Raw genomic sequence first — 15889 nt, 5'->3', positions numbered from 1 at the left:
TTTGATGTGTATTTCAAAATCGTTCGTAGGAACGTTGTACCAATTTGCACTTCCCCTCAGCCGCCCAAGGGAGCTATGGGAGTGGTACTATTGTCTTATCCTCCCCAAACGTCAATGTCATTCTATTGAACAGTGCTGCCCACGGTTGCAGGTACTGCAGGAGTAGATTGGGCCTCAAAAGAAAACATATTCTTTTTTTTTTTTTTTAAGATTTTATTTATTTATTCTAGGGGGAGGAGCAGAGGGAGAGGGACAGCCAGACTCAGAGCTGAGCCCACTGCGGGGCTCCCATCTCAGGACCCCAAGATCATGACCTGAGCCGAAAGCAAGAGTCGGACGCTTAACCGACTGAGCCACCCGGGCGCCCCAAGTAAAAATATTCTTGACAAAAAGTTGACATGGAAATAAGATCTGTGGGCTGAGCATCAGGTTCGTGACACTGGCTCTTTGCTGTGGCAGTAAGCACAAGGATGTCACTGTCCTGTTACCTGACATCACTTTAATTCCCCTCTTTCCACCTTAAAAGGGAGTCCGACTTGCTTCACTAGCAGTGACTTCCCATAATACTGGTAATAATGGCACATAGTAGGCACTCATTGACATTACTGAGCACTTACTATGTGCCAGGCATCAGGTGAGATACTTTTCATGCATTTTGCCATTTAATCATACAACAAAATTAGAAGGAAGGGACTATGACATTCCACCCTCTACCCCACTGAGCGCCGATTTCAAGGATGAGCAAACTGGGGTTTAGAGAAGGTAGTAGTTTGTCCAAGTGCAACAGGGGTAAGTGACAGGTAAGTGATCAGCGATCTGGAAACGGCCAGGGAACACTTTCTAAGGTGAATTCCATGCTCAGGACATAGAGGCTTTGCAACCTTAGCTAAGCGAGCCGGAGCAGGCCTGTTCAGAGGGGAACAGAGGCGTTGTCAGTGACTTACCCATCTGGGGCCTCTGTCATTCAGTTGACCACGTGGTGCCCGAGCCCGAGGCCAGCCTGACAGAGGCTTATGAGAAGTGGCGAGAGTGGGCAGATGGGAAGAGCTGTTGCGACTACGCCTTGCATGTGGACATCACCCACTGGAATGACAGCATCAAGCAGGAGGTGCAGAACCTCATCAAGGACAAAGGTGAGCCCCCGTGTGCCCTCCTGCCTTCTCCTGGCTCGGAGCCCGGAGCCTCGCGCGTGAGTGCTAGGTGAGGGGTACCGCTGCGTTCCAGGCACTTGGTGTATGCCATCTCACTCCTTACAGGATCCACATGATAGGGGTGATTATCCTCAGTTCGCAGATGGAGAGCCTGAGGCTCAGAATAAGTGGCCCAGGATCACAGAGCTAGTTAGCAGAAAATGTACCCAAAATCTGGGCTCTTCACCTCAGGCAACACTGCCCATTTGGCAGAGGAAGAAACTGAGGCCAAGAGAGGTTAGCATCTTATGGAAGGTCATACCGCTATGAAATATGAGTTCGGAATTTTTAACCTTTATAACTTGCGCTCCAAAGATCAAACCATTACGGTTCTCAAACAGTGGCATCCTCAGAAAAGGCTACGGCATTTGTGGGAACGAAGATGTGTTCGTACTCAGGCTAGGAGCTTAGGACATGGAAATGTGGGTGTCCTCTCAGTGAGTACATGATTTAGGTTTCCCTGGTCGTCTTAGATTCTTCTGTTCTCTGCTTCCTTCTCCCTTCTGATCATTAGATATTTCACGTACACGCAGTACCCCCCATACACACACAGACACACGGTGTGCTCGGCATCATAACTTGGCCTGGGGGATTTAGGGAAGCATAAGGTGTGGTCTCTGCTGAGCATCCAAGGCAAGAGGAAGCAGACCAGTGAAGAGCAACAGGATAAATGCCACAGGGTGCAGAATATTGTTGTAATAGTAATAGCATTATACTAATTTCATTACAATCACGGTACTAATACTAACATAATAACATGCATTGTTATAACACTAACTTGATAGTACTATTCTCAGTGAGCTGCCTGGATGCCGATGCTGGAGTACAGTGGAAAAGAGTGAGCTCTGGGTGGCAGGGGAGAGTCTGGGCTCCCAGACGATGAGTTTTCCGTTCCCTGTCCCTCCTCACCTGATGAGCTCTGCCCAGACATTCCCGATCCAGGATATGAAATTATAACCCCATCCTTTCTTGTGATTCCTTTCACACTGCGCATCTCAACTGGGGTAGAAAATGGAAGGGCTTTAACACCCACTTGCCTTCCAAAGGGCCCAGGTCATTCTGTAGATGACGCAGAGGCTTATGGGAAGGGTAATGTTGGGAAAAGCTGGCCCGAGCTGAACCACTCTGGGTAGGGAAGTTCTCACATTACAACCCACTTTTGGCCTGGAACGCTGTGGGCTGAGATGGCCCTAATGGTTGGAGACCAAAATTATCCTCCTTTCCTCAAAATGACTCTCTGTTCCCCAGCCCTACCTATTTATATAAATTACTACATTAATAGTCTGTTTGGGGGTGAAAAATTAAATAGCTCTTTCCCTATAGCCCTTACAGCTTAGATATTTAAGCACACGGTGAACCTTGACTTCTGCCCCTTAGCTCCGTTAGTTCCCTGAGGATATGGTCTCCGTCCTAGATGCAGCTCCCCTCCCTGCCCCCAGCACAGGCTCTAGTGTGCAGTAGGCATTCCTTAAGTGGCGAAATAAACCCATCCCGGAGCTCCATTAATGAAACTCAAATATGGTGGCAGGTCTGGTGCTGAGACTTTGGTATCTGTTGTCTCATTTAACATTTCCAACTGCCTTAGGAAGCAGGCTCTTGTCATTTTTCCATTTTACAGGTGAGGACACCAAGAGGTGCGGTATTCCAAGTTCGCTGAACTAGTATGTGTTGCTGCCCCCGATTCTCGGTGGTGCATACTGCCTCGAGCAACGGCCAAGCTTACTGAGCCTCTGGGCTGGGGAATGGGGGCGGGGGGGGCAAGACAGAGGTGCAGCAGAGCCCATTCTGCTGTGACGCCACGTAGGCACGGCTGCTTTTGCACGTGAGGAGAGGACGGAGAATGGGAAGCATCTGCTTTATATTGGACAAGCGCCTGTAATGCACTTGGACCCCATGGGCGACGGGAGCAAAGGAAGGAGAGCGGTCATGCTAATGTTGTCGTCTTCCTGTTTTCCCTCCCTTCCCTCTTGCAGGGGTTAACTCCTTCATGGTTTACATGGCCTATAAGGATTTGTATCAAGTGTCCAACACAGAGGTAACAAGCCATTGCTGGGTGGTTTGGGGTATCTGGACGGGTTTCCTGTTGTTGCCGATGACCTTGGCTCTTAGAGCATGAGTCACAGTGGTCGCTGTGGGAGGCTGCTAGACCAGAGTGCTTCTTAAAGCCCTCGCAGTCCATGCCACATTTTAAATAGGGTAGCAGGCAGGGTGCCCATGGCAAGGCAGACCAGCAGCTAGAATTTCCACTGGCGGCAGCTTTCTCAAAAGGCCAAGAGGAGAGGCATGCCCGAATCTCCGTCTCTCACACAAGCCCTAAACCCCGCATGAGCTCAGTGGAAGTACGAGGTGCTCTGCCTCGCAGGATTAAGGAGGGCCCCCTGCTGTTTGGGGTAGTAGCTTGCCTGTGACTCTCCCCGAGACAGTCTCATGGCTTGTGTCGGTTTCAGATGAACCTCACGTTGTCAGAGGAAGTGCAGGGAGTGAATTCCCATCCCTCCTGGTTGGGAGGTGGGGGGAGATCTACCTTGAAGGGTTAGGGGATAGGGGAGCCAGCTGTCCTTTGAGCTTCTGGCCAGGTGGCAGCAGCTCTCAGGAGCACTGGTTGAGAAGGACTGTGAAGGTCTGTCCCAGCAAAACAGGATCTAATACCATTAAAAACGTGTGCGCGAGGCAGAATAGAAGCCTCGATAGCACTTTGTTGTACATTTGCCCTGTCCACGGAGGAGACACGACGTGTTCTTTATAGAGACAGTCTCCTAGAGTTCCTGTGGACTCGCACTCTTTGGTCGTGCGTGCTTTAGTCTGTGTTTCTGCCCTAATCACTGATTTCCTCTGGTTTTCCTCATTTGTTTTATCTGTGGCCCTAGTGATGGACCCCTGTGTGAAGTTGCCAAAAGCCTCCGTGGCTTGTGAAGGTGACGGCGACTCCTTTCTCTTTCAGCTCTACGAGATCTTCACCTGTCTGGGCGAGCTGGGAGCCATTGCGCAGGTTCACGCCGAGAATGGGGATATCATTGCCCAGGTAACACCACGCAGCTCCCCAGGGTGTGCTCTCTGCATGGGCTGGGGTCTCCGGCCCGTCTCTTTCCTTGTTCCTTCAATATTGCGTGAGCTCTTCATGGGCGCAAGGCTCTGTCCCTGTGCTAAAAACAGAGCCTGCCCTAAAGAACGTCCCAGGCTAGGAGGAGGCAGTGAAGGCAAGTGAGGGAGAAAGCTGAGGATGCTGTATAAAGGGGGGCTGTCTGGCCATCCTGGGGGATCAGAACAGGCATCCCAGAAGAAGTTTTCAAATTAGGCCATTTAGTGGGAGAGCATTGCTGATTCTCTTGGAAAAGTAAGCCCAAGCTATGTGACAGTCTTTGTCCTAGAGAAGAACCCTAAGGCAGCGCTTCTCAGAAACCCAATCCAGGACTGCAGAGCTCGGCTTTAGGTAATAAAGAACAGGGGTCTTGTGGGGATCAGACACCCCATTGGTTTCCTAGAAGGTGTACTGAGAAACCCGAGGCAAGAGTGAGGAAAGCGAGGCCCCAAGGCCCAAAGTGATCGTTTATGAGGAAGCAGAAGGCACTCTCTCCATCTCCTGGGTTGCTTAATGGGCTGGATGCACAGATATGTCTTAGCCAGGGTCTTGTTCATCTCAGAAGCATTCAAGATTGGCCTCCACTAGGAGGAGGCTGCTAGAAGAGTGGGAGCTCTCTTGGTCCATTTAATAATATTCACAGCAAAAACCATTATTCATTCTTTCAGAGTATTTCCTAAGCGCTTTGTGCCAGGCATGAGGTTACTGAGGTGAGCCAAAACAGATGCACCCCGTAGCTCACTAGTCCTTGGGCTGTGCCTTCGTTTTAGAAGTTGTCCAGGACTTGGTGAATGTGGTCCGCAGGGGTGTGGGAACCATGGGGTCGACCCTTGTCCCAGACCTGTGAGCTTCTAACGGCAGGTACCATGTGGTGAAGGCTTGCTGCTGTGTGCCAGGCTCCGGTACGGACTCTAGTGTATTCTCACTCTTCACCTGGCCCTTCAAAGATGGCTACCATCTGCCCTGTTTTGTAGAGGAGAATATGGGGCCCAGAAGGATGAGGTCACTGGCCCAAGGATCACAGCCAGTAACTGGGAGGAGAAAATCTTAGCTCTGAGGTGGTGTGGCTTCGCCAGAGCTGGTGTCCTGTGCCACCAGTCCCGTGGCAGGCCCCCCCGAGAGAAGCGCGTCCCGCGGCAGGCCCCCCAGAGAGACAGCAGGTCCTGGCAGTGCAGGGCTCCTGCCGTTAGGATTTCAGACTCTGGGTGTTATCTCATCAGCGGAGGAGGTGAGCTAAATGTGTAGTTTCCTCTTACTGACCAAGGAGATTAAATAGGCCCCTGACAGCCTTCTCCCACGTCCCCCACACACTGAGAGATAATGAAATCATTTTCCAAAGAGGGTCCAGTGCTCGTGAGAGGCATCCCCGTGGTGTTAGAGCTGTCACTCATCCTCTTGCTCTGCATTTTCAGCACAGCAACTGGAGGGCCCAGCCCTCCCTCCAGATGCCCTAGAAACCAAACTCCCTGCTACTTCCTCCAAGGCCCTGTGGAGGCAAACGGGCTGCAGTGCTAAGCCCCCTTTCCAGCTTCCTTTCGTGGCTTCTTAGCACCGAACTGTTTCTGGTCCCCGCCCCCCCCACAAACCCCTCTCTTCCCTACCTTGTGAAGGCTCTGTTCTCAGTCAGGGAAAGAATAAGGGCATTCTTCCATTTGAATGAGTTTCTTGTGTGTGCTTATTTTATTCAGATTGAGCCGAAAGATTTTATCCCATTGTCTAAATGAAGGCAGCTGCTGTACCCAGAGTTGATGCAGAAGTCACCAAAGAGCAAGAAGAACGCTCTCTCATGGGTACCAGCCATGGACATTTTCAAAAGTTTCCAGCCGGCAGGACCATCTGAGAGGGTGGCATCTTTAGCCGTTCCTCTAACAGTATTTCTTGAGCACCTACTATGTGCCAAGCCTTGGCGAGGGAAGATGAAAAAGACAGGGTTCCTTTCCTCATGGAGCAAACCAAAATTGTGTCATGCCCTAAACTAAGATGTAATTACAGCAATTACATGGTGGCCCACGGCCACCTCATCCTTTTTAACCTTCCAGCTATAGGGACACCATGGGGGCTTTCAGAATGGGACTTCCCAGCGTGAACAGTGTATTAAAATCACCTGCGGAAATTAGGGATTCCTGGGATTCTCCTGGTTCCAGAAATTCTGAGGTAGGAGGTCGGTAGTAAACTTCAGGCACGCGATGTGAACATGCTGGGAAGCCAGGGCTTGAGCTCCCTCCCTCCTGTGCACGGCGCCAGCCCTCTTGTACAAGGTAGACATGAGTGTCAGATGAGACAGAAGAGGCTTTGTAGTTGGACACCTCGACCTTTATGCGACTTCAGGAGGCAACACAGAGCGGAAGCTCTCCAGAGTTCAGAAGAAATCGTGTTCAGTCCAAGATTCGAGAAATGGAACAGTAAGAATGAAAAGTGAAAGTCCTTTGCTGCAAAACTCAGCCTCTGACCTTTTTTCTAATCCTGTTGTAGATGGAGACAGTGATCATTCACTTCTCACAATTGCTTAGAGCGTATGCATCTGTCCTCATACGCCTCCAAAATGATTTATATTATTAAAAACAAAACAAAAAACAAGAACAACAAAAAACAGTTCTTCTTTCGCAGGGAGAAGGACTCCTTTCCTTTCTCCACATCTCATAGTTCCAGAGTGCCACAAGGATTTGTTCAGGTCCCTCTCCCCGGCCCCCCTCTGCAGCGGCCAGGTTCATTGGCACTGGCCTTCGTACTTGGAGAGTGAAGGCCAGCAAAACTGCAGATACGGCCGCTTAGGATTCCTGCCAGTCCCAATTAGCCCACATGTGTGCTCACTGCCCAGCGCCCTGCTCCTTCCGGAAAGCTGGCCACAAGTCTGAAGAATTTCGCCATCAGCTGTGAGGGGTAGGCAGTTCTGTCACAAAACAGCCTAATTAAATAGAATCTGACCACCAGATTACCTGAGTCAGGTAATGCTGTTTGGAGGCATTATTTTGTCTGGTTAAATTCTGAGTCCAGGGCGCCTGGGTGGCTCAGATGGTTAAGCGTCTGCCTTCGGCTCAGGTCATGATCCCAGCGTCCTGGGATCGAGTCCCGCATCGGGCTCCCTGCTCCTTGGGAGCCTGCTTCTCCCTCTGCCTCTCTCTCTCTCTCTCTCTGTCTCTCATGAATAAATAAATAAAATCTTTTAAAAAAAAAAAATTCTGAGTCCATTTGTTTCAGCCGTACATTTAAACCACAAGAAAGCCCGAGGGCTTTGTGAAAGCACGGATTCCTAGAACTTCACCTCTCTATCCTGATTTGGAGAAGGCCAGACAGCCGCACGGCCACAAAAGCAAGCCAGGTGATCAAGATGTAGGTGGGAGGCGACTAAACCTTGCGAAACACAGCAGGAAACTATAAGGAATAAGCGAGCTAGTGTGACTTTTGATGTGTAACGGCGAAAAAATTCTGATACTCTGCTGCCCTCCATTTAATTAAAAAAACGTTTTTTTCTCCTCTTAGTTAAGACTTGACCCTATTTTACAATTCCAGACGGAGCATTAACAAATGTATTCAACATACACGTTTTATTCTTTTTGTTCCCTTGAACTCTTTGCTTCAGATTAAAAGATGCCAGCGTGGTTTTTCCACGCCTCAGCGGAGCTTATCTCAAAACTGTTTTGTGTTCTTTTCTCATTGTAGGAGCAAACCCGGATGTTGGAAATGGGGATCACTGGCCCCGAAGGCCATGTGCTGAGCAGACCAGAGGAGGTGAGTTGCGGGGGGCTGGGGCAGCACAGCCGTGGAGGTGCTCTGTCTTTCCAGCATCTTCTGGGAGACGCCTGTGACTATACTCCCCAGCAGCCTGGCGTGTGGCCTGCTGCTCATTTGACACTTGGAGTGTTTGTGTGGGGCCTGCCTTCCCCGGGCACATGCTTACACGATGTAGGAGCAAACCTTGAGGAGAGGCGGGGAGAGTCTGTGAGTACCAGACAGCGGTATTGGAACATTTCTTCCAAAGGCCACACGTCTGACGGACCAACTCAAGGGACTCAGAGAAAAGTAGAAAGCAATGTAAGGGAAATGCTTACTTGTGACCCCTCATCTCTCTAAAGAGAACTCAAGGTGGAGGGTCCTCCACACGTATTCAGTTGGAGAGGTAAATACCTAAACCCTTTCCTAACAGTATCCGTCTCAAAGACGTTTCCGCTTCCCTTATTCCATATTATATTCTGAGTCCTGCAAAATAAAATACCAGCCATATGGGCGGTCGGTGGAGTGGGTGTTTCACAGACTTCATGTCTATCCATTTGTTGTAAGGTGATGATTAAGTCTGGGTATGGGAGTTTCCCATGTGTAAAATGAATGATGACTAGGGCCTGCTTAGCCCCGGGCAAGTGAATAAAAGCTAACTAGTGGCTGATTGCGTGTGTTTGGGATGTCGGCAGCTTCGGCTGCTAGCGCAGGGCATAGAGCAGGGACTTGGCTGCCCCCACGGCTGAGTGCACACTGGCTTTGGGAGGCCAGCCCGGGAGTGGCACCTGGAGTGCATTCAGGGCCCTCTGTGCGAGTGGTGTGAGCCCGGCTCCTGCTTGTCATCCCCAGCCCCCCACTCTGCAGAGGGTAGAAGGAAGAATCAGAACCAGAAACGAGAGTATGCCTGTTGCCCATCTCTTTCAGAGGCTTTTAAAAATTAAAAGGTAACACACCTACAGACGAATGTTCCTATCATAAACATTCGAGGAATTTTTACGAGCTGAATACAGTCGTGTCACTCGTGCCCGGCTAGAGAAACAGAACTGTCGGCACTCCAGAAACTCCTCTGCGTCCGAGGACGTTGTTCCCCGTTGAAATCATTTATCATTATTTCACAGCATTCCAGAAAGGTCTGTCTCCTGAATACCTGGCCCTTTCTATGGAACACGAGCCCGCACCCGGCGCTGTGCTCGTTACCTTAGCTGTCCTTGCTGCTTCTTGGGGTGGTTGTCATTACAGTTGGGTGAAGAAGCGAAAGCTCAAGAGGTTAAGCCCTGGCTATTCCCATGTGAAAGACTGGAAAGCTGTTTACGCGGTGTGAGTGGGCCAGGGTGATCAGCCCTGTTTGGCAAACTGTTCCTAAATGCTGGTCGCTCTAGAGATTTGCTGGCAAGATGGATTTCTGTACCAGCAGCCAGGGGATTTCTGAGCAAAGTCTATTTTTGTTACTTGGTTTGTTTTTCCAACCCCTCCCCACCCCACTCCTCCTGTTCCCGTCTCCTTTTTAGTAAAAAGCTTCTCGGCTGTAGAGCTGGACAACCCTGGAAGCCCTTTTGGGTGAAGCTGGAGGGTGATGTCACCTTCCAAAGATAGTCATGTTGTCAAGGTGCTGAAGAATCCGCAGTGCTGGGAGGGAGCGGGATCCGAGCAGCCGGGACTGAGGCTGTGGGGAATGCAGGGGACAGTGCAGGTGTGAAGAAGGAGGGACGGGCGGAGGAGGAGCTGGCCCCTCTTCGGTTCAGAGCACACACCGCTACCATCTCGAGTGATGCGGTGCAGAGAGAGCTGAACCTGAGCTTTGCTCCTGAAGTCCGGGTGCTTGGGGAAGGTGGCCGTATTTACCTGTGGTCAGGGGCTCCAGGGGCTTGTTCCCTTGGAGTCAAGTGCAGCTTGGGGGACGCCAGCAGGCAGGACCCGTCAAGTTCTAGAGTCTGTCTGCTGAGCCACACCCACCAAGGGCAGTGGCTGGTTTGCATTATGCAAACACCAGGCATCTGCAAGCTATTTTTGGTATTTTTCAAAGTTTTGGGCTGCATAGGCTGACCAGAGTATTCTATCCATCCAAAACAGAACTGTTGCTGATTGAATGGGAGAACCCCAGCATCCCTGCTTTGGGCTGAATTGGACTTCCGTGGGCTTTGGGCAGTGACGCAGGCTTTCCCACACTGGTCAGGAGCTATGATCAACAATAAGCCCAATAGCCAGCCTGGCAGGCACACTTGCCTTGTCCCAGGGGTGGGGCAGTTGCCTTAAAGGATGAACTCTTAGATCCTCACAACAGCCCTGTGGGTGAGGTCCTATTACTGTCCCCAGTTCACAGGCAGGAAACTGAGGCTTTGGGAAGTTATGTACCGTACCTGAGGTCGCCCAGCTTCTCCGTGACAGAACCAGAACTCAGACCCAGGCCATTTGAAAGAGCCCGAGCTCTAAACACCCTTCTTTGTTAATAGTGTAAGGGGAAACTCATTATTTCTTACTGAATAAATTCAACCAAGTTGGAAAAATTAGCATATTGGAACATGTAGATTCTACTTTAGGGTGGGATGGAAGAAATCGAGAAGAAGAGAAATCTCTGCTGAGAAGCCTGGGAATTATCAGTGTAAGAAATGCCTGCTGGAGTGTAAGAAATTGCTGCAGGAAAGGATTTGATGTCTAATTACCTTTACTGGTTCTTGCTTCCATATTGGTGCTGGGATGCTGTTTTGCCAGAAAATCTGTGTGGGAAGACTGGGGAGCAAAAGCTTCCATCACATGCAGCCATTGGGGTAATCACAGGGAGAGGAGGGAAGCAGCCTAGGAAGGTGAGGGTGAGACTCTGAGAAGCCAAGTGAAGCGCCACAGCGGGGACGTGGTGGGTCGGGGGCCTCTAGCTGCAGATCGTCTAGGCTTCTCAGCTCTGCGCTGCGCTGCATTCTCAGCTCGCAGAGGCTGGGGAGTGGTGCTCTGAGAGGCTCGTGCTTCTCTTGACCCCCGGGACTTCTTTTTGCAGCTGGAAGCCGAGGCTGTGTTCCGTGCCATCACCATTGCGAGCCAAACCAACTGTCCACTTTACGTCACGAAGGTCATGAGCAAGAGTGCGGCGGACCTGATCTCGCAAGCCAGGAAAAAAGGTGATTGGTGCTCCCAAGAGCTTAGCACCAGCCATGTGGCTCCTTCCCCCTCCAGCTGTCCTGTAGAAACAGTGCCTCTTTTGCTCCTTGCCTTGCTCTCTGGGAAGCCCTTCCTCCCTGTTAGCGCAGGGGATCCTCTCGGCATCCTATGTGGATGGCAGGACCCTGGCATCTCTCCCGCTTGGCAGGTGAGTTAACTAGGCTCAGGAAGGGTGGGTGGTTTGTCCAAGATGACACAGCTTTGGTCAGTTCTTTGAGGCATCTTTCTTCCTCCCTTTGATCCTTCATTGTCAGTTCACATTATCTGAGCTTTGTAAATGGACATACTAGTCGAGATTATATTGGGTGCAGAAGTCAAAGATCCAACTCAAATGGACTTAAACACACAGAAGTAAATTATTGGTTGAAGGTGTTTCAGGCATAGCCGGATCAAGGGGTTTCAACAATGATGTTGGGGCTCTATCACTCTTCATCCTTTCTTGTCTGCTTTTCTCTCTTTCGGCTTAATTTTCAGGGTGGACAGTGACAAGAGTAAATGCTAAGAGGCATCTGTTGTCCTCAGCTCTTGATGGGGGGCATGATGAGGAAGTAGGGTACGTCTTTTCCAAAAGCTACAGCAGAGGTGCCCGGGAGGGCTCTGATTGCCTCGGCTTGGGTCATGGGCCTCTCCCTGAGCCAGTGTCTGCTCTGGGGATGCTGTAATTGATTGGCTGGGGCGGGGAGGGCAGCATGCAGGGGCGGGGGCCCACCACCTGAGCCACACAGGTTACTTAGGAAAAGGGGATGAATGGGTCTCTAACACATGACTATTCTGGTCGTGGAGAGCCCCGATAAGGGACTCAGCCACCCAACTCTGAGCTGGTCTGCAAAGCTCCGCATGGGGGGTGGCTGGGGTGGTTAAAAATAGTTCCCCTGGCTCTGATGGCTGAATGTTGAGCTGCCTGCCCTTCTGGCAGAGGGGACCCTTTTCTTCTGGGAGGGGATTCTTCCTAATTGTCTAGACAGTCTTTGTAGCTAGCACATTCTGGGGCATCTCTTGCCTTACCCTGCTCACAGTAAGCCTGCTGTTTTCTTTCTCTGCCTTTAAATGTCTCAACGTGACATGGTGTGGTTGCTGTGTTGGGTATGAGTCATTGGGTGAGTGCCAGGAAAGTAGCCCAGTCTTCCTTACCCGCTCTTGGAGAAAGAAAAAAACAAAACAAAACAAAACAAAACAAGAAAGCAAGCAGGCAAGCAGGATGCATGGGGAACCCTCCCACCCGCTCCCCAAGACCACCTGCTGTACTTGCTTTCGTGCCTTCTGCTCATGGCTGCATCCTCCCTCAGAGCCATTCTCAGGATGACCTGAGGGTCTCAAGGACAGAGTGCTTCCGCTGTACGCTGGGTCTTATTTTAAACTCCTGGAGAAAGATGCCTCAGCCTTCGCCTTCTGGCTCATGATTGTCTGGCCAAAAGAGCTAGGACAGCTGTGTCCCAGGGTGGCAGGGAGGCAGGGAGGCCTTGTTTCAGGGCTGAAACACTGACTCCTGACATGGAAGCCAGGAGACATCTCGGGACCTGTCAGTCTCAGGCAAGGAGCAGAGAGTACTCAGAGCAGGGAGAGAGTGTAGCAGGGCTCCCTCTTCCCTCCTGACCCGAAGTCCAGCGTGTTCACTCACCGGGTGTTCTTCAGCAACTCTGCACGCCTGCTCAGACTTAATATCAGGGAGCCACAGTTTAATGAGGGCCAACTGTATGCCCCGCACTGAGGTAAATACTTGAAATTTATTGTTATGTAGAATTGCCAAAGAACCCTGGGAAATAGGCATTATCCCCATTTTTCAGATGAGGAAATTGAAGCACAATGTGTCAGGATCTCCCAGCTGGGAGAGCAGGTATTCAAACCCAACTATAATTACAATTTTTCCTTATTCTACTCTGCCATCTAAAGATAGTCCAAAGGGAGAGTTCTTCCACCTTTTTTTTAGAAGATGTTATTTATTTATTTGTGTGAGAGAGAGCACGAGTGGGGAGGAGAGGGAGAAGCAGACTCCCTGCTGAGCAGAGAGCCTGACGTGGGGCTCGATCCCAGGACCCTGGGATCGTGACCTGAGCTGAAGGCAGAAGCTTAACCGACTAAGTCAACCAGGTGCCCCAGAGTTCTTCCACTTTTAAGATTGTTATTTCTCTTAAGAGTACCTGGGGCTTGCCTTGACCTCCATTTCTTTCTTTGTGGTCCTATATGATTTAGTTGGGTAAATTGCTTTAGAGGGCCCTTGAAATTCTCATTAGTCTTGTGTGGATCCTTTTTCTCATCCTCCCAAAGAGCAGGGCTGTCATATATGAATCATTGCCACTGATTCCTTTTTTTGCCCATGGCAGACATCACAAATCAGTCTTGACTCTCGCAGTGAAACCAAAGCGTATTTAGAATTCTTTTGACAAAGAATTCCAGGCAATCAAACCAATAGATTAGAGTTGAAGGAAGGCAAGACCTATTTATAATTTTGGCCATAGAGCCTTCCTACACTTTTACAATGGAGGGAACTTGAATGTGGAAGATGGAGGACTGAAGCTAGAGAAGTTCAGGGCTTTATGGGACATCTTTTGCCCAAGATTCTGGTGTAGAGAAACTTGGTACCAACCAACCTTCTGTGAGACAGCATTTGCCTTCTCTTTCTCTGTCCCTTCTTCTTTAAGAAGCTCAGCTTAGATCCGTTTATTTCCCAGTATCCCTCCTCCTCGCTGCTTGGTTTGGGCATATAAGCCCCGAATTGCAGACACAGGGTCCAAGAAGTGAGCCTCATCTTTGATGTGTCCCAGGTCATTGGGTGCCCTCGAGCAGATCAGTCCTGGTTTTAGGTTACAGAATAACAAGCATGGTGGAAAGATCATGAGAACCTCTTCTCCAAGGGAGTGGACTTACTTTGTGGAACCAAAGCATGTCCTTGCAACAAGCAGGATCTAGCAGTTCCCGGGGATGCAGGCACACTGGGGGCTTTGGGCCTCCACCGTGGGAAGGAGTAGCAGTAGTATAAGGAATTCACAGTCCCCAAGCATCTCCTGTGTGCCAGACACTTTTACACGCCAGATCCTTTCTTTTTCACTATCCTGAGTAGAGATGGTCTTATTTCATCTATTCCAGGACAGACCTAGTTCACATTTTAATATTTCTGAAATGTCAATGAATCTTAGAATCTGTATACATTTTTTGTTTGGCCTCAAATATTAATTTGCCTCAAATTGGGGCTTAAAGCTGCATCTTATAACCGATGGCTTCTTGAGAACTCGGGGACACAACATTGTTCGTGTTTAGCAGATAGAAAAGCAGAGGCTTGGAAAAGGTGGGTACGTGGACTTGACCCCAGGCCTGCCTGACTTCAGAGCCACGAGCCTTGAGGAGGGCTAGGGGCTGTGATTACCTGAGCCAGGCCCAGAGCAGCACAGATGTTCTGCAAACCCCTCACCTGTTTCCTACCCTTGCAGGAAACGTGGTCTTTGGTGAGCCCATCACTGCCAGCCTCGGCACAGATGGGACCCATTACTGGAGCAAGAACTGGGCTAAGGCAGCCGCCTTTGTGACATCCCCGCCTCTGAGCCCTGACCCGACCACTCCTGACTACATCAACTCCTTGCTGGCCAGGTTGGTGCGGGGATGACGAGCGGCCTGTGTCCCATGGAAACCTCGTGGGACCCGGGGATGAGGACTGGAGCAGCCCATCCATCAGCTAGACTAGAGTCTGCAGTGAGGAGAACACATAGAGAACAACAGGCTCTTCCCCATCATAGCTTACACATTACTAACAGTAACCATATTCATAATGTCAGTCGCAGTTAACACATATCATGTGCCACAGGATCTCACTGATCCTCACGACAACTGTATGAGTGAGGGACTGTCATCTCCATTTTACAGGTTAAGCAACTGAGGGTCAGATCATGTGCCTCATTTTGAACAGCACCTAACTGAAATTAAAGGGAGACTCATTGGCGGCTGCTCCCCCCCACCCCCAGGACATGTAGGGTCAGTCCCATCACTCATTTGGGTCCCTTTTATTTTGTTACCCAGAGATGATCCGACCCCACCCCCTCGTTTTCCAGATGGGCTCACTGTAAGCCCTAGGGAGGGAAAGAACTCACTTACACTCACAACAGCCGGTAAGAAGTACAGAAAGGATCCTAAACTCAAGTCTTGGCCTTCTGAATGCTGACATTAGACACTCGAGGCTTGTCCCCAGCGGTGCCTTTAAGCCACCTCTCCAGTTTACATGGAGCTTTTTTCCTTTGCCAGTGGAGACCTGCAGCTCTCTGGGAGTGCCCACTGCACTTTCAGCACCGCCCAGAAGGCGATTGGGAAGGACAACTTCACAGCCATCCCTGAGGGCACCAATGGGGTGGAAGAGCGGATGTCTGTCATCTGGGACAAGGCAGTGGTAAGGATCAAGGTCATGGGCGGGGGCCGGCGCCAGATCAGAGCCTCCTGCCACTGCTTCTTTGTAGGTGAGCCCTCCTACCTAATGAGATGTTTCTGGAACCACGTGTCTCAAGTGGTTTAGGAATGTCATTTCTAGAGGGATGAACCTTGAGACTGTGAGGAGACCTCCTCCTCTAGACTGTTAAGAACTAGGAGCCACACGTACAGACCCTTCATCTGATGGCATGAATGACCTGTACTTAATAGTGAGTTAAAATTCTTTTTCTGGAGAGTGTTATCCCTTCTTTTGAAAGGGCTGGATAGAACCCCTTGAAATGGTAAGCAAGGGGTATATGCCTAAGAAACTGAAGTCAACTTTCTCATCAAGGATACCCTTCCCCGA

General features: G+C 50.2%; 1 protein-coding gene across 2 annotated transcripts in view; it reads left to right on the top strand.

Moving 5' to 3' along the window:
* Positions 1-15889, top strand: part of DPYSL3 (dihydropyrimidinase like 3) — a 113140-nt gene that overhangs the window by 87332 nt on the left and 9919 nt on the right. For both annotated transcript variants that reach the window (XM_035014408.1, XM_035014409.1), the window contains exons 4-10: positions 969-1133; positions 3164-3225; positions 4132-4212; positions 7930-7998; positions 10973-11093; positions 14559-14715; positions 15364-15505. In XM_035014408.1, coding sequence (XP_034870299.1) covers positions 969-1133; positions 3164-3225; positions 4132-4212; positions 7930-7998; positions 10973-11093; positions 14559-14715; positions 15364-15505 — 797 coding nt within the window. The remainder of the gene's footprint in view (positions 1-968; positions 1134-3163; positions 3226-4131; positions 4213-7929; positions 7999-10972; positions 11094-14558; positions 14716-15363; positions 15506-15889) is intronic.

This window comes from Mirounga leonina, unplaced genomic scaffold (genome assembly GCF_011800145.1).
Source record: "Mirounga leonina isolate KUSES-001 unplaced genomic scaffold, KU_Mleo_1.0 Mir_168, whole genome shotgun sequence".
Lineage (NCBI taxonomy): Eukaryota > Metazoa > Chordata > Mammalia > Carnivora > Phocidae > Mirounga > Mirounga leonina.
The sequence above is the reverse complement of the archived record's forward strand: the minus strand, read 5'-3'. Positions and strand labels throughout refer to the sequence as shown.